This window comes from Naegleria lovaniensis (assembly GCF_003324165.1).
Source record: "Naegleria lovaniensis strain ATCC 30569 chromosome Unknown tig003, whole genome shotgun sequence".
NCBI lineage: Eukaryota > Heterolobosea > Eutetramitea > Acrasida > Naegleriidae > Naegleria > Naegleria lovaniensis.
Window position 1 is genome coordinate 410,886 of NW_025407825.1, and position 24,766 is coordinate 435,651.

The 24,766-nt window shown below is 35.2% G+C and overlaps 11 protein-coding genes across 11 annotated transcripts; 6 read left to right on the plus strand and 5 right to left on the minus strand.

Moving 5' to 3' along the window:
• Positions 1 to 433: 433 nt before the first annotated feature.
• Positions 434 to 4,741, minus strand: C9374_009629 (uncharacterized protein; the record flags this gene model as incomplete). The annotated part of the gene is made up of 2 exons (XM_044699837.1): positions 434 to 2,672; positions 2,901 to 4,741. 2 exons carry the CDS (start codon positions 4,739 to 4,741, stop codon positions 434 to 436), a joined length of 4,080 nt encoding a protein of 1,359 aa, XP_044554946.1.
• A 766-nt stretch (positions 4,742 to 5,507) lies between these two features.
• Positions 5,508 to 6,292, minus strand: C9374_009630 (uncharacterized protein; the record flags this gene model as incomplete). The annotated part of the gene is made up of 2 exons (XM_044699839.1): positions 5,508 to 6,090; positions 6,189 to 6,292. 2 exons carry the CDS (start codon positions 6,290 to 6,292, stop codon positions 5,508 to 5,510), a joined length of 687 nt encoding a protein of 228 aa, XP_044554947.1.
• Positions 6,293 to 6,473: 181 nt separating this feature from the next.
• On the plus strand, positions 6,474 to 8,886 carry C9374_009631 (uncharacterized protein; the record flags this gene model as incomplete). The annotated part of the gene is made up of 5 exons (XM_044699840.1): positions 6,474 to 6,635; positions 6,723 to 8,173; positions 8,241 to 8,422; positions 8,476 to 8,703; positions 8,750 to 8,886. 5 exons carry the CDS (start codon positions 6,474 to 6,476, stop codon positions 8,884 to 8,886), a joined length of 2,160 nt encoding a protein of 719 aa, XP_044554948.1.
• A 70-nt stretch (positions 8,887 to 8,956) lies between these two features.
• C9374_009632 (uncharacterized protein) lies at positions 8,957 to 11,199 on the plus strand (the record flags this gene model as incomplete). Its single annotated transcript, XM_044699841.1, has 2 exons — positions 8,957 to 9,008; positions 9,167 to 11,199. 2 exons carry the CDS (start codon positions 8,957 to 8,959, stop codon positions 11,197 to 11,199), a joined length of 2,085 nt encoding a protein of 694 aa, XP_044554949.1.
• Positions 11,200 to 11,358: 159 nt separating this feature from the next.
• Positions 11,359 to 14,708, plus strand: C9374_009633 (uncharacterized protein; the record flags this gene model as incomplete). The annotated part of the gene is made up of 4 exons (XM_044699842.1): positions 11,359 to 11,688; positions 11,790 to 11,915; positions 12,020 to 13,026; positions 13,160 to 14,708. 4 exons carry the CDS (start codon positions 11,359 to 11,361, stop codon positions 14,706 to 14,708), a joined length of 3,012 nt encoding a protein of 1,003 aa, XP_044554950.1.
• A 157-nt stretch (positions 14,709 to 14,865) lies between these two features.
• On the minus strand, positions 14,866 to 15,813 carry C9374_009634 (uncharacterized protein; the record flags this gene model as incomplete). The annotated part of the gene is made up of 1 exon (XM_044699843.1): positions 14,866 to 15,813. The coding sequence occupies one exon, from the start codon at positions 15,811 to 15,813 to the stop codon at positions 14,866 to 14,868; it is 948 nt and encodes a 315-aa protein (XP_044554951.1).
• Positions 15,814 to 16,193: 380 nt separating this feature from the next.
• On the plus strand, positions 16,194 to 17,617 carry C9374_009635 (uncharacterized protein; the record flags this gene model as incomplete). Its single annotated transcript, XM_044699844.1, has 2 exons — positions 16,194 to 17,502; positions 17,595 to 17,617. 2 exons carry the CDS (start codon positions 16,194 to 16,196, stop codon positions 17,615 to 17,617), a joined length of 1,332 nt encoding a protein of 443 aa, XP_044554952.1.
• Positions 17,618 to 17,622: 5 nt separating this feature from the next.
• On the minus strand, positions 17,623 to 19,890 carry C9374_009636 (uncharacterized protein; the record flags this gene model as incomplete). The annotated part of the gene is made up of 1 exon (XM_044699845.1): positions 17,623 to 19,890. The coding sequence occupies one exon, from the start codon at positions 19,888 to 19,890 to the stop codon at positions 17,623 to 17,625; it is 2,268 nt and encodes a 755-aa protein (XP_044554953.1).
• Positions 19,891 to 20,124: 234 nt separating this feature from the next.
• On the minus strand, positions 20,125 to 21,120 carry C9374_009637 (uncharacterized protein; the record flags this gene model as incomplete). Its single annotated transcript, XM_044699846.1, has 1 exon — positions 20,125 to 21,120. One exon carries the CDS (start codon positions 21,118 to 21,120, stop codon positions 20,125 to 20,127), a length of 996 nt encoding a protein of 331 aa, XP_044554954.1.
• A 196-nt stretch (positions 21,121 to 21,316) lies between these two features.
• Positions 21,317 to 21,685, plus strand: C9374_009638 (uncharacterized protein; the record flags this gene model as incomplete). The annotated part of the gene is made up of 1 exon (XM_044699847.1): positions 21,317 to 21,685. One exon carries the CDS (start codon positions 21,317 to 21,319, stop codon positions 21,683 to 21,685), a length of 369 nt encoding a protein of 122 aa, XP_044554955.1.
• A 389-nt stretch (positions 21,686 to 22,074) lies between these two features.
• On the plus strand, positions 22,075 to 24,723 carry C9374_009639 (uncharacterized protein; the record flags this gene model as incomplete). Its single annotated transcript, XM_044699848.1, has 1 exon — positions 22,075 to 24,723. The coding sequence occupies one exon, from the start codon at positions 22,075 to 22,077 to the stop codon at positions 24,721 to 24,723; it is 2,649 nt and encodes an 882-aa protein (XP_044554956.1).
• Positions 24,724 to 24,766: the final 43 nt, after the last annotated feature.

Sequence of the window (24,766 nt, forward strand, 5' to 3'; positions counted from 1 at the left end):
AAGATGATAGAAATTTGAATGCAAACCCTGTTGACGGCATTCTGAATTAGAAAAATGAAACGAATGGCAACAAGAATACTTCACACGACTTTCTCTAAAAGAACCCGTCAGTGGAGCGAATTTCAGTGCAACAGCGTCATGTCTGTTTCCTCTTATTCAACATTTTCATCATTCAATAATTGTTTAAATCATCATAGTCATCACTTAGTCAGCGTGGCACAGGCTGTCCCGATTACAACTCGGAATCAATATTTAAATATTTTCAATGGGAAGGAAAATTCGATACAACACTCCTTAATTTACAATCCAAGTGCCTTTAGCATTCCATTCATCATAATAGATGACAGGTGAAATTAAACAAACATTAATCAAACAAGAAATGTTTTTGGTCAGTAAACAAAGACCCTTAGGATTTTCAAAGTTTGAAATATAATTATTTATTGGCATCCTGAAGGGCCAGTTTCTCCTCCAACTTTTCAATAATATCAATCATGTCTTCATTATCTTTATCAAGTTCCTCAATTCGTTTCTCTTTTTCAGAAATGATGGATTGAGTCTTTTTGAGAGATTCTTGTAGAGCTGCTTGCTGTTGCAGCAATTGTTGATGATTCAAATTCATTTGAGAAATGTTTTGTTTCAAGCCTTCATTTTCTTGTCGTAATGCCTGTACGGTAGAATCTTTTTGTATGGATTGATTCTTCAAATTCATGAGATCATTTTGCAATAATTGAATAGTTTGTTGGAAACTTTCATTGGCTTTCAACAAGTTCTGAATTTCATCTTGTTTTTGCTTCAATTCTTGTTGAAGTCTATTGGAATGATCTTGATGCTTCAATGATAAACTTTCTTTCTCTTGATATACATGTTTCATCTTTTCTTCCACTTGCTGAATATTTGTGGTTAATTGAGAAATGTAATGTTTGAGAGAATCATTTTCTGAATAGAGAGTATTGATTTGAGAATCTTTCATGGCTAATTGGTTGGAGAAATTCAATTGAATGGTTTCGCTTTCTTGCTTTTTCAATTGATTGAGCTTGTCTTCAAATTCTCTAGTCATGTGTTCAATTTCATCTTCTTTTTGTTTCAATTGTAATTGTAACTTGTTCAACTGCTCTTGTTGTAAATTATTTTTAAATTCCTTTTCGTGGAGTTCTGAATCGAATTTTTCTTGAAGTGATTTCAATTGTAATTGAGTTTGTTCAAGATGAGCCTTATATTCTGAAATTCGTTGTTGTGTTTGCAACTGATTCGATTCCATTTGTTGATTCAATTCCGAGAGAGTATTCTTTTCATCTTGAAGAGTATTCAACCGTTCAGAGAGTTCCGTAATTCTCGTCTTGAGTTTTTGATTTTCATTAGAGAAATTTCTTAATTGATTTTGATAAGTCTCGTTGGTAGAATTAATTTCATGAATGGTTGTATCTTTTTCCATTTTGAGAGTTTGAATTTCATGTTCGAGTTTTGAAATTTGATTCTTGTATTGCTCTTCAATGAGTTCTCTCTTTTCAATTTCTTGATTTTTTTCCCGAATCAGTCTTTCTTTTTCTTCTTGTTGAAGTTTTTGATTGTGTTTTTCCAAATCTTTTAAGAGAATATTTTCTTGAGAGGAATTGATTTCATTTTGAGAGAAGAAGGTTAAAATGTTATGAATGGCAGAGGATGCAAACGTTGCAAATTCCAAATCTATTGGAAGTACTTGAATAGGAGTAGTATCACTAATTTGTAAAGATTCATAATTAAATTTTGGTTGATTCAATGCTCCAATCATGACATTGTGTTGTCTTAAAATATCAAATTTTTCTTTCATTCTTTGAATACCTACACGTCTCAAGACAAGATCGACCACAGAGTTTTTGGTAATCCTTCCAACAGGTATAGGATGATGGAATGAATCATTTCCTGATTCATCATGATTTGATGTTGTTGTTGATGATGTTACGGATGATGATGATGTTGTTGTTGCTACTACGGATGATGTTATTACGGATGATGATGTTGCTACTACTACTACTGTAGAGGATGGATCTTCATATTCCATACATACAAGTCCCAATAACATACAACATAATGCTTGAATGAGAGGACTTGTGCCATGACTCGATGCAATCACTTCAGAGAAAAATAATAATGTCGAGCGAGAATGTTCAATGAATTTTCGAGCAGATTGAGAACTACCATTGATCCATTCGCATAGTAATCTCAATAAAGCACATGTATAGAAATCTTGTACTCGAGATTGGATGGCATACACGACAAGATTAATGAGACATGTAAAGAATGATTTTGAGTGTGTTGGTAGAATTCTCTTTGTGGAAATAGTGGTCATGTTGTTGTTATTATTATTCAAATCTCCACTACTACTACTACTACCACTACTGCAGATATTACCACCACCACCACCACTCTCATAAGGTATTTCTAATAAAATATCTTTACATTTCGTATTTTGTCTAATAATAATACTTAAAATAGAAATCGCATGAACACTTTCGAGAGGATGAAATTTAGGCTTATTCAATGAGAATAACGCATCTGATAACACAATTCCGCATAACATGCACTCTTCAGATGAAGAAGCTATTAAATTTGGAGCTTTCACTGTGGAAGCAATAATTAGTTGACCCTCCTTGTTATTATAAAGAAATCTTTTCAATGTCGAAAAGGCTAATTGTCTGTATAGAATGTTAACATTGATGGACAATATGGTGTGTATTATGGGTGTGTGTATGTGTAGAGGTACAATACATTTGTAAATTTGATCATCCATGATATATAAATACATTTGTAAATTTGATCATCAATAATGATATATAAATACATTTGTAAATTTGATCATCCATGATATATATTCTCCTCATTACCAAAACACATTCACACTAATACACTCATATAATACTCACCTTCTATATTCATCACTGTCATATAAAACAAGTTTACATAATCGAATAATTGCTGATTCTTCAATCATTAATGAATGTATCAATCCATTTCCGCTGGAATTTGTGGTCAACACATTTTGAATTCCATTACTCATCAATAATTGACTTGGAATGGATAGTGTATTTCCATATTGGAAAAAATAACTTTCTAATACTTCTTGAGCACTTCGATTATTAAACGTTAAATGTCCTAAAAGGAAAATAGATTTCATATTAATATCATACATGATGGTTCTAATGAGAGGAGGAATTAAATTCATCATGTTTGAGAGTTGTTGTTGTGGAGATGTATTGGAATCATGACCACCCACCATCGATGTAAAAATATAATCAAACGATAATTTCAAAATTGGAATTAAAATACTTTGAGTAGAATTCACATTTCTTGTTCCTCCTCTATGATGATGTGTAATGATATCCTTTACAGGTTCTTTTGTAGATTTCATCAATTCTAAAAGGATATCTAATACAATGGAAATAATTTCTAATTGTTTTTCATTGCTTGAGATTTGTTTGAGATTTTGTTTAGTGACTTGTTCATTCAATAGCATGGGATACATTGGATTAGAAATACTAAAATGATCATCGCCATTCAAATGAGAAGAGAAATTGGAATGTTGAGAATCTTGTTGATAAAGTGATTGATCATTACCACTCATTAAATTCATGGCTACTCCAGCCACACTTTTAAGAAAACCATATGAAGACTCAGAGTTTGTGAGAGTATTCGTTGTTAAGGATGACATATTGGTCTTCATACCACTCAATGAATGATTTTTAAATTCTGGAATGACCAATAATGGATACAAAAATGTCATTCCACCATTTTGGAGCATTAAAAATTGTTTTCGATTCAATTCATTATCTTTCAATAAATATAAAATAATATAGAGGCAATCGAGAACGAGAACTCCACCTTGATTTCCTCCTTCTTGTAAAATAATTCCAAATAATTTTTCAAATGCACCTTCAAATACTATAATCTTTTTTAACTCATTCCCAATTGCCATATTGTGTTCTTGTTCGGATGGAGAGTGTACCATGAGTTGATTAATTTCTCTTGTTAAATTTCTTAAAAATAGAATTCCTTCATTTCTCAATACTCCATACTCGTTCAATAATGACAAAATTAATGGAATTGTTGCTTCTTTGAGAATGGCATCTTGAATGACTAGAGGGTTATATTGTAAAAGTATATTCAATAATTGAATTGTTTGATATCTCAAATAGGAATTATTTTCATTGAGTAGAGAAATTAAAATTGATAAATAATTATTATTGTTGATAATTAAATCTAAATAAATAGGTCCATGATTTTCAAGTTGAGCCAAGTTGCATATAATTGTCAAATATTGACGAGTAGTAGTTTCACTTTCATTTTGATTGACGTGATTAATGAGTTTAGGGAAAATTTCTTTGAATTCCTTGTGATGATTAAAACGAGAGTTTTGAGAGTTCATGTCTTGAGAGGATAATTCAATGAGATTTTCCATGGCTTCAATTCTATCATCATGAAGTGAAGAGGTTTCGATTCGATGCAACAAATCCGAAACACTCACATCAATAGATGCTGGTGATCGAGAAGAAGAGAGAATTGGTTTGACTTGAACAATATCGACATGATCCTCAACGCGTGTCGTCGTGGTCATGATGGTGTTGTTGTTGCTGCTTGTATGAGATGGTGTGGAGGTCACTCGAGTACTATTATGATCACTCAAGTGCGGCGTTTGATGCTCTTCTCCATCATCATCATCTTGCAGATCGGCTGGTGTGAGTAAATTTTGAAAGATCCAGGAGGCCATCGCAACACGAGAGAGCAGAATTTGAAAATATTTTTTTAAAGTTTTATTGTGCAGTCAACGAAGAAAAACGTCATCACAGAAGAAGCAGCATTGAATGGATGATAATTTGTATTAAATTTTCAAGAGTAATACGTATTATTGACGAGATGATGAACATGGTCATTCAGCAAGACATTAATACATACCAAATTATTCCAAACTAAGGACTTTTGAAAAAATGGGTATTAATGATTCAACATTATCACCTTGACAACCGTCAGAGTATTCAGAGATCAACATGAAGATCGTGCTCACAACAACACCAATAACGATGTGATAAACCATCAGTACCTTTTCGAAACACTCAGCCTTTAAAACCTGTGCATGAAAATAACCTCAGGAAGGGAAAACGACAAAAATACCTTTCCGAGTGCTGCTTGAAAGAAGAAATTGATATCAGACACCACTTCACCAGCAAGATCTTGCAAGCCAAGCCTTAAAGGTAACCTTTAACTATTAACCTTTGACTATTTGCTTCAGACTACTACGTGTGATCTCCATAGATCACTTTTATTGCCAAGCATCTATCATCAAAATCCTTAAACAGAGGCAAGACTCAAAACTGCTGCTACCAAGTAAGGTATGTGCAATCATCATAACCACTGTGCAGTAAAATGAAGAACACTCGTATTAGCCTCAATCAGCATTCCGTTCACTAAGATGGAGGAGAGAATAAATTTTGTAAGATACTAATCATATAGAAAAGGGTTAATAGAAATAAAAAAGATTATCTTCTAGGAGAATTTGAGTTTCTACCGTAAGGTTCATATCTTCTAGAAGAATGTCTTGGTCTTCTATCACGTCCATTGTCTCGTCTGTCATCTCTACGATCTCTTCTATCATCTCTGTCATAATCATCATCGTATCTTCTATCTTCTCTGTCGGAATAGTCATCATATGATCTTCGATCATCTCTTCTATCATCTCTACGGTCATATCTATCATCCCTTCGGTCATCGTATCTAGAGTATCTAGGAGATCTTCTTTCATATCTTCTTGGGGATCTTCTTCTATAAGAACTCTTTCGTTGTCCTCTTGGTCCAAAGTCATAATCTAGTTTGATGTTTCTATCACCAATTTTTGCTCCTTGGAGTTTATCATAGGCAATTTCGGCATCTCGAAGAATTTCAAATTCAACAAAACAATAGGCATACCCGTTTTGTTTCTTCTTCATATCCATAGCTCCCATAGCAACTCTGATGATGTTACCGTATTCCTCAAAGACTTTACGGACTTCATCTTCAGATGTTTCAGCAGGAATATTTCCCACGAAAAGAGTTCTGCTCGTCTTTTCTCTTCTGGAAGAAGAGCTACAATTATTTAAATAAAAATTATTTGATGATGATTTGGTAACGATGCGGTGTATGTTGAGATAAATACGCTATGAATTACTAACTTCACTACTCACCTTGATGATGATTTTGATGGTTGTTCGTTTGTGTTCTCGTCATGTTGCGGATTGTTCATGCTTTCATCTTCCAGATGTATTTCTGTTGTTTTGGCTTCACTCATTTTTTGAAGGTTGTTTTGTTAAATTGAATGCTTCGTCTTGCTGTCTTCACGCTCCATGTTATTGCTGTAGCATGCATAAAACAGTAATGATCTGATCCTTATCTTGGTATTATTAATACAAGCCCACAAGTGATTATATCTTGAGGGCTCATGGCAACTCTAAAGTTCCCTCCAAAAAAAAATGTCAGAACTACAGACTCGTCTTGATCTTTTAAAAACATCCAGTGTTTCGTCGGATTGTTTGAAGCTGTTCCCTGTCGGAAAGAAGAAAACTCAACGTGTTGCAGTGGGAGATAATGATGGATCACTACAAGCTTTTTCAGTTAAAAAGGGAGCTGTAAATGTAGGTTGATATACTTTCATTAAGTTCATACAACTTGTTGTATTTCGTTAATTTATTATTTGTTCTACTCCCTAACTCTTATTATAGACTACCTTTAAAACCATTAATCAAAACAAACCAGTGAGAGGAGTTCAGATCCACAAGAACAGAGTGTTCTATTCCTACGGACAAGTTGTAAAAGGAGTCACAAAAAAAGGAAAAGAATTCTATCGATTGGATAGCAACATTTCTGAAGATGCAACAAGAATGGTAATTCGAGTTCCCGGTCTTTGGATGGGAGGAAATTATATTTTGTATCATTATGTTGATTCCGTTGAAAAAGGATTCTACATGTGTCCTGATCGAATCAACACCATCATTCCTTATTTTGATTGTAAAGATGCTGTCAATGATCAAGCAATTTTGGGATGCCAAGATAGAAAACTACGCGTTGTATGTAACACCGATTGTGTAGCTCAATATGCTACTGAAGGCGCTGTCACTTCCTTACTTCTCAATGAGGAATCAAATTCTTTAATTTATGGAACGGAGACTGGTCAAGTAATTTCCCTAGATTTTAATTCTACGAACCCTTCTGCTTCATGGAGGATTGAAGGAGAAAAGGGATCTGTGAATGAAATGTGTAAATACGATATTAATGGTGATGGCAAAGAAGAATTAATTGTTGCACGTAATGATGGAACTTTGGAGGTTTATTCGTTTATTAATCCATCTCAGCCAACCAGATTGTTGAAGAAAACGATTGATGAAAGCATTACTTGTGTCACAGCAGGAAAAATAATTGCACCTGAGGACGACGAAATATTAGTTTCAACCTTCAGTGGCAGATTATTAGCCTTCTCGAATCATCAATACACCACCACGAATGAATCTTCGAATCTTAACTTACCCTTCAATATTATTGATGATAAGAAAAAGATTGTTGGAATTTCTAAAAGTCAAAGAATTACTAACCTTCAAAAAGAATTAGAATCTCTTGATGAAAAATTAACAAAAGTGAAACAGAATTACTCTAAACTTTCCTCTGAAATTGTTGCTGTCCATTGCGAATATGAAACCAAAGCTTCCTTCATTTTGGATGCGAAAGATGCGTATTATCGCCTCAATGTCGAGTCCGACGTTCACATGGAAATGATCATTATTCGTTCTGAAATTGCTCTTGATTTATTAGATTCTTCTGGAGATAACAATGTTGTTGTTAGTAATATCGTACCAGATGAGAAAAAGGATTTATCCACCAAGTTCAGTGCTACCTTTAGATTCACAGACAATTGTAAACGAATTGAGGTGCTTTTCAGAACCTATGAAGGAAAATATGGACCTATTGAGATTTACGTAATTCCAAAATTACATCCCAAGATTTCAAAATTCCACATGTTCAATGTAAAGCCACTCTCTTTACATGAACGACTCGATGAACAGAGAGCCAAGTCATTTATTGGTAACAGACCTCTCAACAAGTTAATTGTTTCCGGTTCTTTTACATTATCGGAAGTTCACTCATGGATTGGATTATGTGTTGAAGGTATTCCAGACAAGTAAGTTTTTAACAGTGATTGGCAATTTTCTTTCTAATGAAATTTACTTGCATGAATTCGTTCACAGAATCACCGAAGATGAAATGACCTATTATTACCACTCGACCTTCCAAGATACATGCTTAATCATCAAGTTAAAGAGAGGAGAAGCTGTCATTGAAACTGATAATATTACAGCTATATCAGTGGTTGAAGAAGTTATTACCAAAGCAGCCACTGAAAGAAAGACCAAAGTCAACATTAGTTTCGGTAAGTTTTGGTTCTAGCATTGTGTTTTGAGAAGATAACCTTGGGATGCAAAGAAATTAATGACGCTTCTTTCGAGTACACCATTTCTCTCCTTTATCCAAAGCTTGAATACCAACTCAATTTGAGTGAAAAGATTAAATTCATCGACGCTCTCAAAGAAATTCAAATTCAAGAAGAAGATTTATCATTCTTGTCCTCAGAATATAAAAGCATACTCGACGACAGTGATGTTCTTTTAGAGGATGCAAAATATCAGACGAAGAGGCTTGACTTTTTAAATGGTATGTTTTCATGGATCATGTTATGATTCTATTCACACACAAATAGAAATTCTCATAAGAATGTTTATGGATTGTCTTAAATTTAAAAGGAAAAACGCTCAGCAGTATCTTCCATCGTTTAAGCAATTGCTTGAAAGTAGAAACTACAATAGGGATGCTCTCTCAAATTGCTTCAAGTTTTAATTGCCAGTGTTGCGCGCGTACCTTCAACAGAGACCTCTCGCGCCAAAAGCAAAATTTTAAAAAATAAAAAATGAAAAAACCTCGCAACGGCACGGAAGAAATCATTGACCATCTTGAAGAGGGTTAGTTTTTTGAAATCATCGTATTCAATCAATTTGGAATATATAACATTCATATGATCATCATCATTCTACTGACTCATCCTTCACACCTCACACCTTGACATTATCTAAACACGCACACTCATACCTACTATATACACAATAATGCACACACACAGACCTTGACCCTGAAGAAAATTCTTTTGAAATTGAAGAACTCTATAAAAAGAAGAAAAGTTACTATGAAATATTAGGAGTCAAAAGAAATGCTACTCAAAAAGAAATAACGGAAGCCTTTCGAAAAAAGTCTCGGAAATGCCATCCCGATGCTCAACGATTAACTTCGGAGCAACAGAAAATTTTCAAACCAAAAGAATTGGAAGAATATTTTGAAGAAAAACAAAAACAGCTTAATGAAGCCTATGAAGTACTTTCTAATGAAAGAAAGAGAGCACAATATGATGTTCTTGGAAAGTGTATTACATCACTAGTGTTAGCCGATGACTCTGAGAATATTTCTTTTCAAGAATTAAAAGAACGATATAAAGATTACAAGAGAGAACAGCGAAGACAATTACGAGATTCCAAAACTCAAGGATCCACAAGTGCTAATTTATCAATGGATATATCTGGATCATTTCTAAGTGAACAAGATTTGGAAGATGCATATATTGAACAAGATGGTCAAACCTATCGTGTCATTATTCCAAAAGTATCTTTTACAAATTCATCATTTTCTCAAACCTTTCATACACCCATTTCAAAATTAGATACATTGATCTTTCATGGAAATGCTAATTGTGATCAATTAAGCGCTGAAAATATTTCTCATACAATCGCTTTACAATGGAGACATGTAATAGATCCAACAAAAGAAGCTACTCAATTCGATCTGGTCACTGCATTTAGTACTCAGAATCCAAATGCTTTGACTTTGGTTGCATCTGGAAGTACAAAATTATCAGATTATAGTTTTGGATCCATGAAATGGGTTGGACAATTTAATGGTATTAGTCCAACATTTATGAATTGGTTATCCATTGCTGGTTTTCAATTAGTTTATAAGAGACAATTATTTTCCGATCCTTCTTTGTTTGGATCCATACATTTTAGTTTTCCTCAAGACAACAATGTCTCTTTGGTCGTGGATAAGAATTTTGAACACGATGGATCTTCTCTTTCAACAGAATTACGACTCTCTCCAACCAACTCTCACATTTCTTGTGAATTTAGAAGAAATGTTCCAGAATGGATACGTGCGTTGGGTCGTTTGGGTGTTTCCAAAAAACAAGATTCCACTCCTGGTGGTGTTGAAATGGTTACAGATGTAACATTATCGACTCCAAGTTTGGGCTTTCAGTCGGATTCGTATGACGTTGGAATGAACATGATGTTAGTAAAAACAATTGGCGAAGAAACAGAATTAGGTTTTGGTGTTGGAGCCAGTAAGGAAGAAGGAATAAGTTTGAAATTTAGTTTGAAACGAGCCGATAGACATCATTTCACTCTCCCTATCGTCTTGTCTCATTACTTTCATTGGAAAATGTTATTCATGGCTACCATTACACCCATTACTTGTTATACTTTGATTCAGAATTTTATACTTGATCCTTTAATGAATTATTGGAGAAGAAAGGAAACAAGGAGTAAACGAAAGGAGGCCTATTTGTCCACTCAACACAAACGACAAGTTGCTCTTCAAGAATTGGACAAGATTAGAGAACAAGCTCTTCAATCCAGAAATGCAGAAGAAGAAGTGAATGGTTTGATTATTATTAATGCAAAATATGGAGACTTGGAAGATGTTGGAGATGATGTGAATGAATATCCTTCATGGATTGATTTAACCGATCAACTTCAATTTTTAGTATCCAATTCCAAATTATATCTACCAGAGTATAGCAAGTCAAGAATGGAAGGTAGTTTTGATCCAGCTCCCAACATTCCAAAAACTCTATTGGTTTGGTATCGATTCAGAGGAAAAACACATCGAGTGGAAATTGATGATGAAGAAGAGTTGAGAATACCTTTGGAAGAAGATGTCGTCAGAAATGATGATCGAGAGGAGATGAAAGTAATGAATGGTGGTTTTGGTGGTGGTGTTGGTGGTGTTGGTGGTTCTGGTATTACTACTGCCAAACACTCAAGTACTCAAGGTGCAAGCAATTCTGATTCTGATGAAGAAGAAGATGACGAAGAGGATGATGAGTAAAGGATGATAATCATGTTCTGTGCATTACACCTTCATCATGATGGACCTATTTTGATGTCAACATTGTTGTAGTGTTGGAAATGAAATTTTTTGGCGTGACCACTTGTAGATATGGACCTGACGCACCCGCCAAAAAATTTCATTTCCAATTACAACAAAATGGATCAAGGCGTGGAATGGCATTCCATGGATAGGGCTCAACGCCTTGATAAAATCTTTGAGTTGTATGACAAGGCTCAGAAAGAGAACAAGAATAAATTAGAATCCAAAGTAGCACTCTCATCGGAACCATTCGATTATCGGATTAGTGAAGACAAACCCATTCAAAAGGATCGTGTCATTTCATTCATTCCCGATTCTTATCGAACCAATGATACCAGAGAAGATATTGTTTTGGAATATGTTGAAAATTTCAACCAACAATATTCTCAATTATTCAAAGATCGAAAACCACTCATGTTGTATCCAGAAAATGAAGTAGGAGTTCATGTAAGTGTGTTTGAGAAGAAGCAACAAAGTGATGATTATTTCTGAATGGTATCATTTGGTATCATATGACGTTCTGTTTGGTGACTTTCTGATATTCTTAGAAATTCATTTGTACATATATCAAACCAACCTTGTTACCCTATCCAGATCTTTATGATGCTAAAGGTATTGCAACATTTGTACATCATCATACGACCTTTGAATCCCTTGACAAACCCTTTGAAATTGTAAGTTCAAATAATTGTGTTTTTCGACCATGTGGAGTCCTTCAATAATAATTCTCTTGATACCATTAATCCACTCTCTGTCTATTATTACTACTCGAGTATAGCCTCAAGTGGTTTGTAGTCCAACCACCACTCTCTATTGGCAAAAAGGAAATAGTTTTGATTTGTCCATTCTCTTGACCTCTCTATTGATTGGAGCTGGATTTAATGCTTATTGTGTCTCTGGTTATGCTAAAAAGAGTATTGTATTCAATGATCAAACTCAACGATTATTTCCATTCGAAATTGAACCTGAAGAAGAAGCAGTGAAAGAAGAAAAAAAAATATTCAAAGAAAGTAAATACAAACTCAAAGTTAGACCCAACCTGACCAGTCATTTCAAAAAAGAAGATTATCCATTGAAACAACATGATGATGATATTGAACAACAAGTACATCAAGTTCTCAATCCTACATCAAATCCGAATGCATCCAATAACAGCCATTCAGATATGAGTGAAGAAGAGGGTGTGAGTGAACACAGTACTTTACCTAAAATTTTAAATTATGTTCATTGTTGGGTGGTTGTATTACCAGGAAGAAGAGATATCAAAACTCCATTCTTTATTGAACCATCTACAGGTGAAATTATTGAATTGAATGAAATTGATCAGTTAGGATATTATGGAATTGAAAGTTTATGGAATCATGAAAATTATTGGTGCAACATGTTTTTTGAAAAGAAAATTTCAAATATTATTTTCGACTTGAAGAATTTACATCATTGGGAATATATTTTTATTAGAAATACAAAGAATGATGATAATTTTGAAGAAGAAGATGAAACATTACAAGAAGAAAAAAGAATTGAATTTCTCACTGTGGAAGAAGGTGAATATGATGATGATGTGTTAGATGTTCCTACTTCTTGGGTTGGAAAAATTCAAATTTCAAAACGAAAATATGAAGATCGATATCCGTTGAATTACAAATGTGTTGAGTATTCAAATGCTACTTTGGAATTATTCTCTCCATACTATCGAAAAGATTTGATCACGAAAATGATTACTTGCTATTTGGATGAGAATAGAGAAAGAGTGCAAGAAATTCACTATTATTTTAATCATCGAAAGTAAGTGGTTGTTGTTGTTCATTGGTTCTGATTCTTTTAAACATTCATTCATTTATTTATACACACACACACAAATACTTGATACCACCACCACCACCATTTCATTCATATTCACACACCAACTCTTGTACAGAGATTTACTCAAAAAACGATCCATCTATTTCATTTACTCTCCATATTCTGATCATGTCATGAGTGCAACAACAACCACACCATACCACACCACCACCACTGTGAGTTCTCCTATTAGAGAACGCATTCATGAATGGTTTGAACCTGGAAGAAAGACCACATCGAACTTTGAGGCTCTTAAAGAATTTGTGTATGAGAAGGGTGTTCGAAGAGAATATAAATTTTATAGTGAAGCTCGATTGGATGGTTTGGAGAAGAGAATTGAATTATTTGATGGTTCAAAGAATTTATTTCATCCCAAGAAAGTTCTTGAATTTTATCAAAATAGAATTGAATTTGGAGATTTCTTGTGTTATCGATCAGTTTCCTATGATATTGAGAAACCAACGATTGGAATGTTCACCAATAATATTCATTCGATCCATCATGTGGGTGGAGAGGAAGTAGATGGATCCATGAACAACATGTATGGTCCAATTATTGGAGATGTCATGATGTCATCTGGCAATGATCGTAACAACAACAACAATTATGGCAATAACAACAATACACTTATTGAGCAGCAGCAGCAGCAACAGCAATACTCGACCACCACTACTACTACTGAATCTACCATGATGATCCCATCGAATACTACAACTACTACCAACAACAACATATTGTTCGATAAGAACACGTTAATGATGGATGGTGCTCTCACTCGTCGTAAACAACTCAATGATTCGATCATTGTCAAAATGACTGAAAAATTCACTCGAGATGAAAGCAAAAACGCCAATGAAGATGTTGCCAAAAGAACGTTCTATGTTGTGGATAAAAAGATTCGTTTAGAGTATCATTATGGTGAAGGAAAGATTACTCGATCGGTTCGTGAATACACAAAAGATGGTGGTTTCTATACTGAAATTATTGATCCATTTATGCCACGGCCAAAATTGGTTGAAACGGTGGAAGAATTTCATTCTCTTCTTCAGACGGAGATTAAATGCAAAGAAGAAATTGTGAAAAGTACATCCGAGATGGCTAATATTCTCCACACTCGATACAGTGAAGAACGTAATATTCAATCCACCACTACCATTTATGATGTGGAAAGAAATAGACCTACCATGGAAGAATTACGTTTATTACGAGAAAAGGAAAGAGAGCTAGAAGAGCAACGTAAGAATAAGGACCTCGTAGATCATCTCATTCCAAAGGATGGTGTTAAATCGGTACAACAAGCTGAAGAAATCTATTACACTGTCATGAAAGACCTCAAAGACCAGTTAATGATGAGAATCAACATTATCGAGGAAAGACTTCAAAAGGAGAAACAAAAACTTGCCAGAAGAAGAACCATGTATCAAAAGAGTCAAGAAGGAGTGGACAGAAATAGTGAAGAATATGTTCAATTTTGCCAAGATACTCTTTTCAAGATTAAAATTCTCAAGCAAAGAGCAGAAGATCACAATGCAAGGGCAGCTAAGAAATTCGCTGAACTCAAAGAGAAGCTTCTCAATCACAAACAACTGGCTGGTTTTCTCAAGCACTTAAGAAAGAAGAATTAAAATATGCGATTAAACCAAGGTGTAAAAACTGTTTACACAGAATTTCATTAGGATCTGAATTTGAAACAAAAATGTTTATTGGAAGTCAAGTTGCATCTCAACTAAGCCATCCAAAAGTTAATTCTTAGGTTCATCTTGATGACGACATTAGTACTGATTAAAATGTATTTGACATATTCACAGAAGATCCGAACAAAATTGATCGAGTGGGGTAACTCTTGGTACCGCAGCTCATGGGCTTAAAAACTGGCTTCTTTTGTTCCTTTTCGTCTTTCTTGGTAAGCACTCTCTTGTCGTAAGGATCCTCCATATACGCAGGGAAATCACTTCTTTGTTTTACAGGAGAAGGATAGAAAGGTTTTTTCTTACTTTCTTCTGAATCCTTCTTTGGAGAAGCAGATTCCTTTTCCATTGTCTTTTTCAACATCTCTTCAACTTTTTCATCAGTACCAAGAATCTTTGGAGCAGCCACATTCTTATGAGTGTCAAAATAATCTAAATGGTGAGAGGAAGAAATGAATGCCTTCTTGCTCACTTGTTTTTGTTTTTCTTCCTCCTTCTCTTTTTTCTTTTCAAGAGAATGATCGAAAGGGTCGCTTTCGTACTTGTATTCAGTCCCTTTTGAAATGGTTACGCCCAAATATCCATAGGTACCTCTCTTTGGAGGACTGGTGTAGATGGGTCTCTTTTGTTCCTTAACCGGTTGTGGCTTCTCTCCTTTTTGGAGAGTGTCGTATTCTTGTTCGTGAGGATAAACACCTCCAATGGTTCCATAGTAGGTGCCTAGACCGACAGACTTCTTTGGAGGAGAGCTTGGCTTGAATGGAGTCTTGTGTATCTTTTGTGCCTTTAGTTCATTCTCCTTCTTGTATTTTCTTTCATTTGTTCCTGGATCTTCGAATGGATCTCCATCATAGAGCGACTTGAAATCTCCGAAAGTTATTCCCTTTCCGACTTTACCTCTCTTTGTGGGAGAGGTTACAAATTGTTTACCAACGGTACGGCCGTCCTTTAATCGTTGCTCCTTTAGAATTTTACTCTTGTCGTATTCATCACCAATCGTGGTGTAGCCCGGCTCGAACGACTCGGTCGTGTGTTTACTCATGATGATGATGAGGCTCTCTTACTGTACAAATACGCTGCTTTTTTTTTGATTATTTTTGAAAACAGTCTACGATCGTTATGTAACTGTAGATTTAAAATTTCATTTGGCGCGCCACCTCTTTAACCGAATCTCTCTCTCTTCTCAAATCATGTAACGGTTCTTCATGGAATGCAATGAGAGACCATTTCGTGTGTGTGTGTGCATGGAATGAACACTACGATGTTTGAAAGCAATGCAATGCTTGCACTTGCTGCGACTGATCTCAATCAAGGGGTCTAAGGAACAACACTCTCGATACCCGCGGGTATCTAAGGGTACAAAAACACAACAAACAAATCTTAAAAATAAGTAGAGACGAGAGTGTGTGTGTCTTTTTGAGAATGAGCCAAAACATCCACCATGAAACCTCCCATGTTGATCATTTCACCCTCAATAATAATCTACATACCAATGGTAATGTAGATGAACAATCATTGTATCAGCTCTTGGTTCAGAGTAATGATGGAGAGAGTGATCGCCATCCATCCATTCTCAGGATTCAACTCTCCGATCAAGCCGTTCTCTTTCCTTCCTTACTCTTTTCATCTCAATCAAAATATCAACATGTTATTGTATGTGGTAGTTGTGAGAATGGTGAAGATTCTTCTTCAACCCACCATTCACACGACCATGATGATATTCCTCGCTCGATCATTCAAATCAAGAGTCCAAACACTGAAATTGCATCTTTACATACCAATACATCGTCATCATCCGTATCACTACGACCTACTCTTGAATTTAGAAATGTTCAATTCGTGAGTGTGTGTGATGAAAATGTCACCACCACCACTATGGAACATACGACAACTACGAGTACTGTCAATACTTCTACCAATACTGTTCCTACTACGACCAATACTAGTACGAGTTCTCCCAACAAGACAACAACAACAGAAAATTCTTCTTCATCCATCATGACCTTTCTCAATATGAATCTCAAATTCCATCACTGTCATTTCCAAGGTGTTTCATTAGTATTGAAAGGATGTACTCAATGCACACTCACTCATTCACATCTCTCATCGTGTACAAGTGCATGTGCCATTCATTGTATGGATTCATCTCATATTCACATTTCCAATTCCATTCTCTCCAAGCATGAACGAAATGCAATCAAGTGTCAACACGATTCAAATGTCCATTTGGAACATGTTCAGATTCAAGATTCACTTGGAAATGGTATCATTGCACAGGATGGTTCCCATCTCAAACTCTCTCATTGTCATGTTCTTCGTAATCATTCTTTTGGTGTATTGAGTTATCATGATTCCACTCTTGAGATTTCTCATTCCATCATTTCACATCAATTACAAAGTGGAATCTCTTTGACCAATACCAATGCTCATACCATACTTTCATATAATCAAATTCATTCCAATTCAGAGAATGGAATTATGGTGAGTGGAATGAGTAATAAGGGTCAAATGGAATTTTCCAATAATGAAATTGTCAATAATGAAGCGTATGGAATATTTATCATGGATGGTGTTGGAATTCCCATTCATGTGCATCACAATTTGATCAAAGGAAATCGATGTGGACCTATTAAGGATGATACGACGAGTGATGATCATCCTCCAAGGATGACAATCGAGTCTCTTGGTAAGAACAAGAGCAGCAGCAAGAACACCAACAGTAAGAACAGCAGTAAGAACAGCAGCAACAACCACAACACCACCACCACCATGAATGTGCGTCATTGTTCCAAATCATTGGATCCTAACCTTGTTTATTCTCAGAGTCAGGTCCTGAATATACATGATAATACTATTGTGATGAATCGTTCCAGTTCATCCTGTGTAATAAATTAATCATGTTACAGAGTTGAATCTTGTGTGTCATTGATTGGTGAGTCGTATCCATGTTGTTATGACTAGTCGTGTTATTGCTCATGTTGTTAGTAATATTATTACTGGTGTGAGTAGTAGTAGTATTACGACCAATGTGATGATTATTATTACTACTTCCACTTCCACTACTACTACTACAAGTGATACTGAGAGAAGGTTCATTCTTGTTAGTATCATCATCATCCTGACGTCGTATATATAAAAATGCATAGACTTGTGAAATCATTTGCCATTCCTCAATGCCATCAAACATGGGATGTCGTTTATGAATGTTGAATAGAGTCTTGTCTAATTTGATCATTTCATTATGAATATTGAAGAGTGTGTCTATATGAATACATAAATTTGTATCAGTATTGGATGTGGTACTAGTATCAGTATCAGTATTGGATGTGGTACTATCAGTATCAGTATTGGATGTGGTACTAGTATCAGTATCAGTATTGGATGTGGTACTAGTATCAGTATTTGATGTGGTGGTAGTGGTGGTGGTGGTATTGGTTATATCTTCTTGATAATACTTTTTAAATCTTTCATATTGTTCATTTAAGGAACTAGAAATGGATATAAAAGGTGAATTTCTTTTTGATAAATTATTCAACATTTGTTTTCCATACGAATTGTTTTGATCCATCACTGGTTCATAAACAATAAACTTGACATTGAATGAAGATTTAAATAAATCATAATAAATGGTATCTAAAAGTAGAGATGAATCTTTCTTTGACATGTAACACATTGCTACTTCACTAATGAATAGAGTTGGTGCATGGGTGTTACAATATTGTAGAATAATATTCTTGAAAGATTGAATATCCGATAAATCACATGATTCTAAAATATATGAAAGGTTAGAAATGGGTTCATTGGTATTATTCATAATACTACTATTACGATCATGGATCCATGTCGTAGTAGTAGTAGTAGTAGTAGTAGTATCATTATTGGTAAATGTATTGGTGGGGGTAGTGCTTTGGGTAGTAGTGCTTTGGCAAGGGGTTTGGGTAGTGCTTTGGGTAGGGCTAGTGATGGTGGTGTTGATCGTCGTCGTGTTGTTGTTGTTGATATTCATTGAATGGTCCATTTGATCGATTCGGTTCATGCATGACGACGACGACGACGACGACGACGACACATGTTTCGATTTTTCATGAATACTACTACTCATAAATTCAATATTCAATGTTTCAAGTATTCTCTTTTTGCTCTCAATGACTTTTGGAAAATCCAATTCTAAATATTTAATGGATGGATTGTGACCTGAAGAACCAAGAACATGTGAATCACTTGTTGTGTTCCATTTACAATCTCTAATATAAAAGTATAAAGTATCATAACCACTTCCTAAATTAATAATTTGAAGAGTGTCATTGTGTTTGTTTTGATGAATAAAATCTTCAACCAATTTCTTAATTAATTGATATCGAATATAATATCCTTTGATGATAATAGGTGATGCCAATACTTGATTTTTAAATTCATTAGATGGAGAATTTTGAATGTGATTATTATTATTAAATGGAGAGATTTGACTGTGATGATTATTATTAAATGGAGTGTGATGATTATTAGTATATGGTGATTGATTTTGAATATTTTGAAATGGTTGATGATGAAATGAAGTATTCAAATGATTCGATAATCTTATGGAAGGTGATAATGGTTGTTTGTTGAAAATACTTGTTAGTTGTAACGTGGATGGCTTGTTAAAAGGTGATGTTGCAAGTACTTGATTGGATGAATGTTGTTGTAACATGTGTTGAATATAATCATCATGAATATATCCTAATTGTGAGAGTATGTATTTACATTGAGTTGCTTCATCATTGGTTTGAATCACTTGAGAGGTTGGACTTGTTTGATCCAATGTTGATCCCGAAGAATGTTGTTGTTGTGATACAATTTGTTGTTGTGGTTGTTGTGGTTGTTGTGCACCGAGGAGTTTGAGAGGTGATTCATGATCATCGTCATGATGATGATGATGAAAATATTGAACATGATAGGGAGAATGAAGCATACTACCACTTGTTGAGAGTGTTGGTGGTGTGGATGATGATGACATATGAAGAGAGGGTCTTGTCGTGGTGGTAGTGGTAGTGACATGACAACGATCCAATGAAAAGGATTTGTTGGGTCGTCCTGGAAATGGTCGACCACCATTGTGAGCGGAATTTGAAGGCGCCATTTTTTTGAAAAAGTACTAAAGCAAGCACGATCAGCATGACTCCAATTCGTTTAAGGCATGCCAACAAGTACTTGCATGCATGGTCGAGGTGATGAAGGTTGCTGCGCTCTCTTTTTACTACTAGTTCGTTCTTTCTGCGACCCTGCTTGGGTTGAACCACACATAGTTGTCCATTATGAATACTACTACTACTAGTACTAGTACAATACCTTTCGAGTGATCTCAATACCTATTTTACTCTTCAACCACATGAATGACCTTTTTCAATTCTTCATAAAATACCATAGTCAGTGCTGTTCCACTTGCCATCCATAATGCTCTTGGTTTCCATCCACTCATATACATTGGCCAATTTCTAATGTGTAGGGGTGATTCATTTCTCAATACATCAAATGGAGATTTATAGATATCAAGAGTTTGTACTTTGGTTTTGATGACATCGAGTGGTGTGGTCACAATGGCACTCACTGTAGAAGCCATACTTGCATAAATGATATAGTGAGGAAGTGATAATGTTGTTGTCATGGGAGTCGACTGCTGCTGTTGATGATTCGAGTGATTCGAGTGATTTGAGTGATTCGTAGAGTCTTTTGTAAAATCATTGATACCAGACTTGTGTAAATGTTGTAAAAAGTGAGTCTTTTTCAAATTCTCATACAACATGAAATACAGTGATACATAAGGTCCATACACTGCAATCGAAGTACCAAATCCTTTGTAAATGATTTTCAATGAATTTGGACTTGAAAACATATCTTTAAATGTTAATCTCTGATGATATTGAAATCTTTGTTTCATAACATCCATTGGACACCAAAATAATCCACCAAATATATCAGCAATTAATCCACTCAACAAGTACGTTAAATTATCACTTTTTAAAATTGGAGAAAAATATTCTTTAGACTTTTCATAGGAAACAAAATAAGAGGCATGAGCAGGAATGGTAAAGAGTGAAACAACAGAAAATCCTCTATAGAGTGAACGAAGAGAGTATTGAAATTTGGGAATTTGTGAGGTATGAGATGATGCTGCCGATCTCAAAATGGTATTGGTTCGAATGGTATCAATGGGATGAACCACTCCATCCGATAACAGACCTGCCATAGCACCCATGAGCATGAATTGAAAGGTATTGGGTTGTTTTTGGGGAATCGGAGAAGATGGAGTACTTGAGTCCAAAGAAACCTCTTGGTTGGTTGGATCTGATGATGATGGTGAGTTGCTCATTTTTTTTCAATTTTTCAAAGTCAGAGACGGGATGAGAATCATATTGATTGGATTGTTGGTGGTGCAGAGGGTGGTGGTCAATGAATGAGTTCCATCATTTTCTTGTTTTGAGGTGTACATTACATAATGACCTGTGTGTGGTGTTTCATCATGACGAGAGTATATCGAAAAGCCCAATTTCAAATTTTAAAAAAAAATGTCTTCTTCGGACTCTTTTGATGCCAACTCTGGCAGCATTCTTGTGGTGCTTTCAACCTTGTATAAGAATTATCAAACACGAACCCCACAACGAGTTAAATTAATTGATCAATTTATTATTCTATCTGTTCTTGTTGCCGTTGTTCAATTTGTTTATTGTCAATTAGTAGGAACATTTCCTTTCAATGCCATGCTTGCTGGATTCTTTACATGTATTTGTTCAATGGTTTTTGGAGTGAGTTTGAGAAAACAATTAAATCCCGATACTTCAAAGGAATTTAGATCAATAGTTGTAGAGAAGAGTATTGCTGATTTTGTCATTATTTCTGTTTTGTTATTCTTTGTGGCTGTGAGTTATTTGGGATAGAGAATTCAAAACATGGAATTGTAAATCACACCAACTATGTAATTACATACACGCGTGTAATATATACACACAACAATTCCGAAAAATTAATATTAAAACATGAATTACCATCCATGCCATCACATTTCGGATTTTGTGTAAGCTCAAGTCAACTCGGTGAAAGCCTTTGAAACCACGAGGACAAGGGTCGTTGGGAAGCGATCGACCACCACGAGGAGAACGTGTTCGCAGAGCGAAAAATTCGTACTCCAAAAACTCTTGAAAAAAAATTTCAAGAAACGAAACACCTGCCGCCTTCTCGATTGTTTCAGTTTCACACACACATTGAAATTTCCGCACGTGTTCTTGTCTCTTTTTCATCATCAGCAACTCTTAAATATACTTGAATAATGTCTCATCTCACTCAACTTTTAGAACAATTCAATTTTCGTGAATATGATTATGATGCCAACAAGGATGAACCTATTGAATGGAGACTTGTGGTCAAGGAAGGAAGACAACGTTGGATTCCATTCCCACAATCCATTCTCAAACAATTCAATGCTCCACAATCAGCGATTGATATGCATTTATTGAACAAGCCATCCAATTTTGAATTACCACACACCTATGTGAATGATGTTCCATTTCATTTGGATGATGGTAAGAAGGAAGAGAGTATTGCAACAAGTAAGAATGATGATACGACTACTACAAGTACCACCACTACTACAAGTACCACTACTACTTCCAATGCTCATCCTATTGAAAATACCTCCACAAGTACAACTCAACCACTGGTCTATACCTTTAACAAGACCAATAATTATCAAACCAATCTCAGTGAATCGATGGTCAATGAAAAACTCTTAAAGGCTATTGATTTTTATGGAAGTGTTCAAACCGATGATGGTCACTGGGCAGGCGATTATGGTGGTCCAATGTTTCTCTTACCAGGTATTGTGATTGTCATGTATATTTGTGGAGAGAAATTACCTCGTCCATTCCGATACGAAATGATTCGATACATTCAAAGTAAGCAAAATAACGATGGAGGTTATGGACTCCATATTGAGGGTCACTCGACCATTTTTGGAACTGTACTCAATTATGTCGCACTAAGACTATTGGGAGTATCGAGTGAACACAAATTCATGAAACAAACATTGGAATTTCTTGGAAAGGAACCAGCCCATGGTACCATGGGATGTCCTCAATGGGCTAAACTTTATCTTTGTGTATTGGGTCTCATGAGTTGGGATTGTATTGATCCAATTCCACCTGAATTGTGGTTACTTCCTGATTGGTTTCCATATATTCAACCTGGTAAATGGTGGTGCCATTGTCGTGTCGTGTATTTACCAATGGCTTATTTGTATGGACTTGGAAAGGTTTATGATAAGGCTGAAAGTGATCCTTTGATTCAAGAATTGAGAACTGAACTCTACAAGAATGTGAGTGGAATTGAATATTCCAAACAACCATGGACTAAATTTAGATCCTATGTCAATCCTCGTGATAATTATCATCCATTTACTCAACTCTATGCATCCATGATTCATGTGTTTGTTGCTTATGAAAAGTATTTCAAAATTGGTTATTTTAGAAATAAGGCTCTGAGCACTTGTATTGACCATATCAAGTATGAAGATTCAGTGACTAACCATATTTGTATTGGTCCTGTAAATAAGGTATTGAACATGTTGAGTGTCTATTTCCATGAAGGATCACAAACTGAGCATTTTAAGGCTCATTTAGATCGAGTCTATGATTATTTATGGTTATCTGACGATGGTATGAAATATCAAGGTTATAATGGATCTCAATTATGGGATACTGCATTTGCAACACAAGCCATTGCTGAATATTACAAGAGATTTAAGAGTAGTAATGGTAGTGATCATCACTGTATTCAACCATTATTGGATCGACCTTCTCATTTACAAACACTATTGAAGGCTTATAATTTTATTAATTTTACTCAAGTCAAGGAAGATGTTCCAAATCGAATGTCTTACTATCGACAACAATCAAAGGGTGGATGGCCATTCAGTACCAAAGATCACGGTTGGCCAATTTCAGATTGTACAGCAGAAGGTATCAAGTCCATTTTGAGTATTCATGACTTGTTTGGTTTGAATCAGCAGAAGAACTCGTGTGAAGAACTCGAACAATTATTGGCGCCAATTTCCCTAGAATGCACTCAAAATCCACTGAGTGGATTGATTCATGAAAGTGGAGGATCCTCTCAACCACAACAAACTTTACCACAACAAACTTCACAACACCTCATACTCGATGAAGAACGTCTCACCTATGCCATTCGTGTCATTTTGAGCATGTTCAATGGAGGTACCAATGGTGGATGGGCAACCTATGAACTCTCTCGAACTCATTCATGGATTGAAATTATTAATCCAGCAGCATTGTATGGTGAAATTATGATTGATTATCCTCACACTGAATGTACCAGTGCATGCATCACTGCCTTGTTACATTTTAAAAAGTATTATCCAAATTCACCTTATATTCCTCTCATTGATGATAGTATCAAACATGCCATTTCAGTCATTGAATCCAAACAAACACCTGAAGGAGGATGGTATGGTGGTTGGGCAGTGTGTTTCTGTTATGGTACATGGTTTGCAATTACTGCATTGAATGCTGTGGATCCAGTGAATCATATTTATTCAAAGAATACTATGGTGCGAAAGGGATGTGATTTTATTGTTTCTAAACAACAACAAGATGGAGGATGGGGTGAATCCTACTTGTCTTGTGTGACTCACAAATATTCTCAATCGGAAACATCACGAGTCATTAACACTGCTTGGGCCTTATTGAGTTTGATGACTGGTGATTACCCTAATTTGAAGGTTATTGAAATGGGTGTTTACTTTTTATTGAGAAAACAATTACCTAATGGAGATTTCCCTCAAGAGAGTATTAGTGGAGTATTTAATCATAATTGTATGATCACTTATACGAATTATCGAAATATTTTCCCAATATGGGCTTTGAGTATGTACATGAGAAAGTATCACCCAGTTCAATTGTAAATGTTGCCAAGGCTGGTGGTGTTTGGAATTTTTAAATTAAACT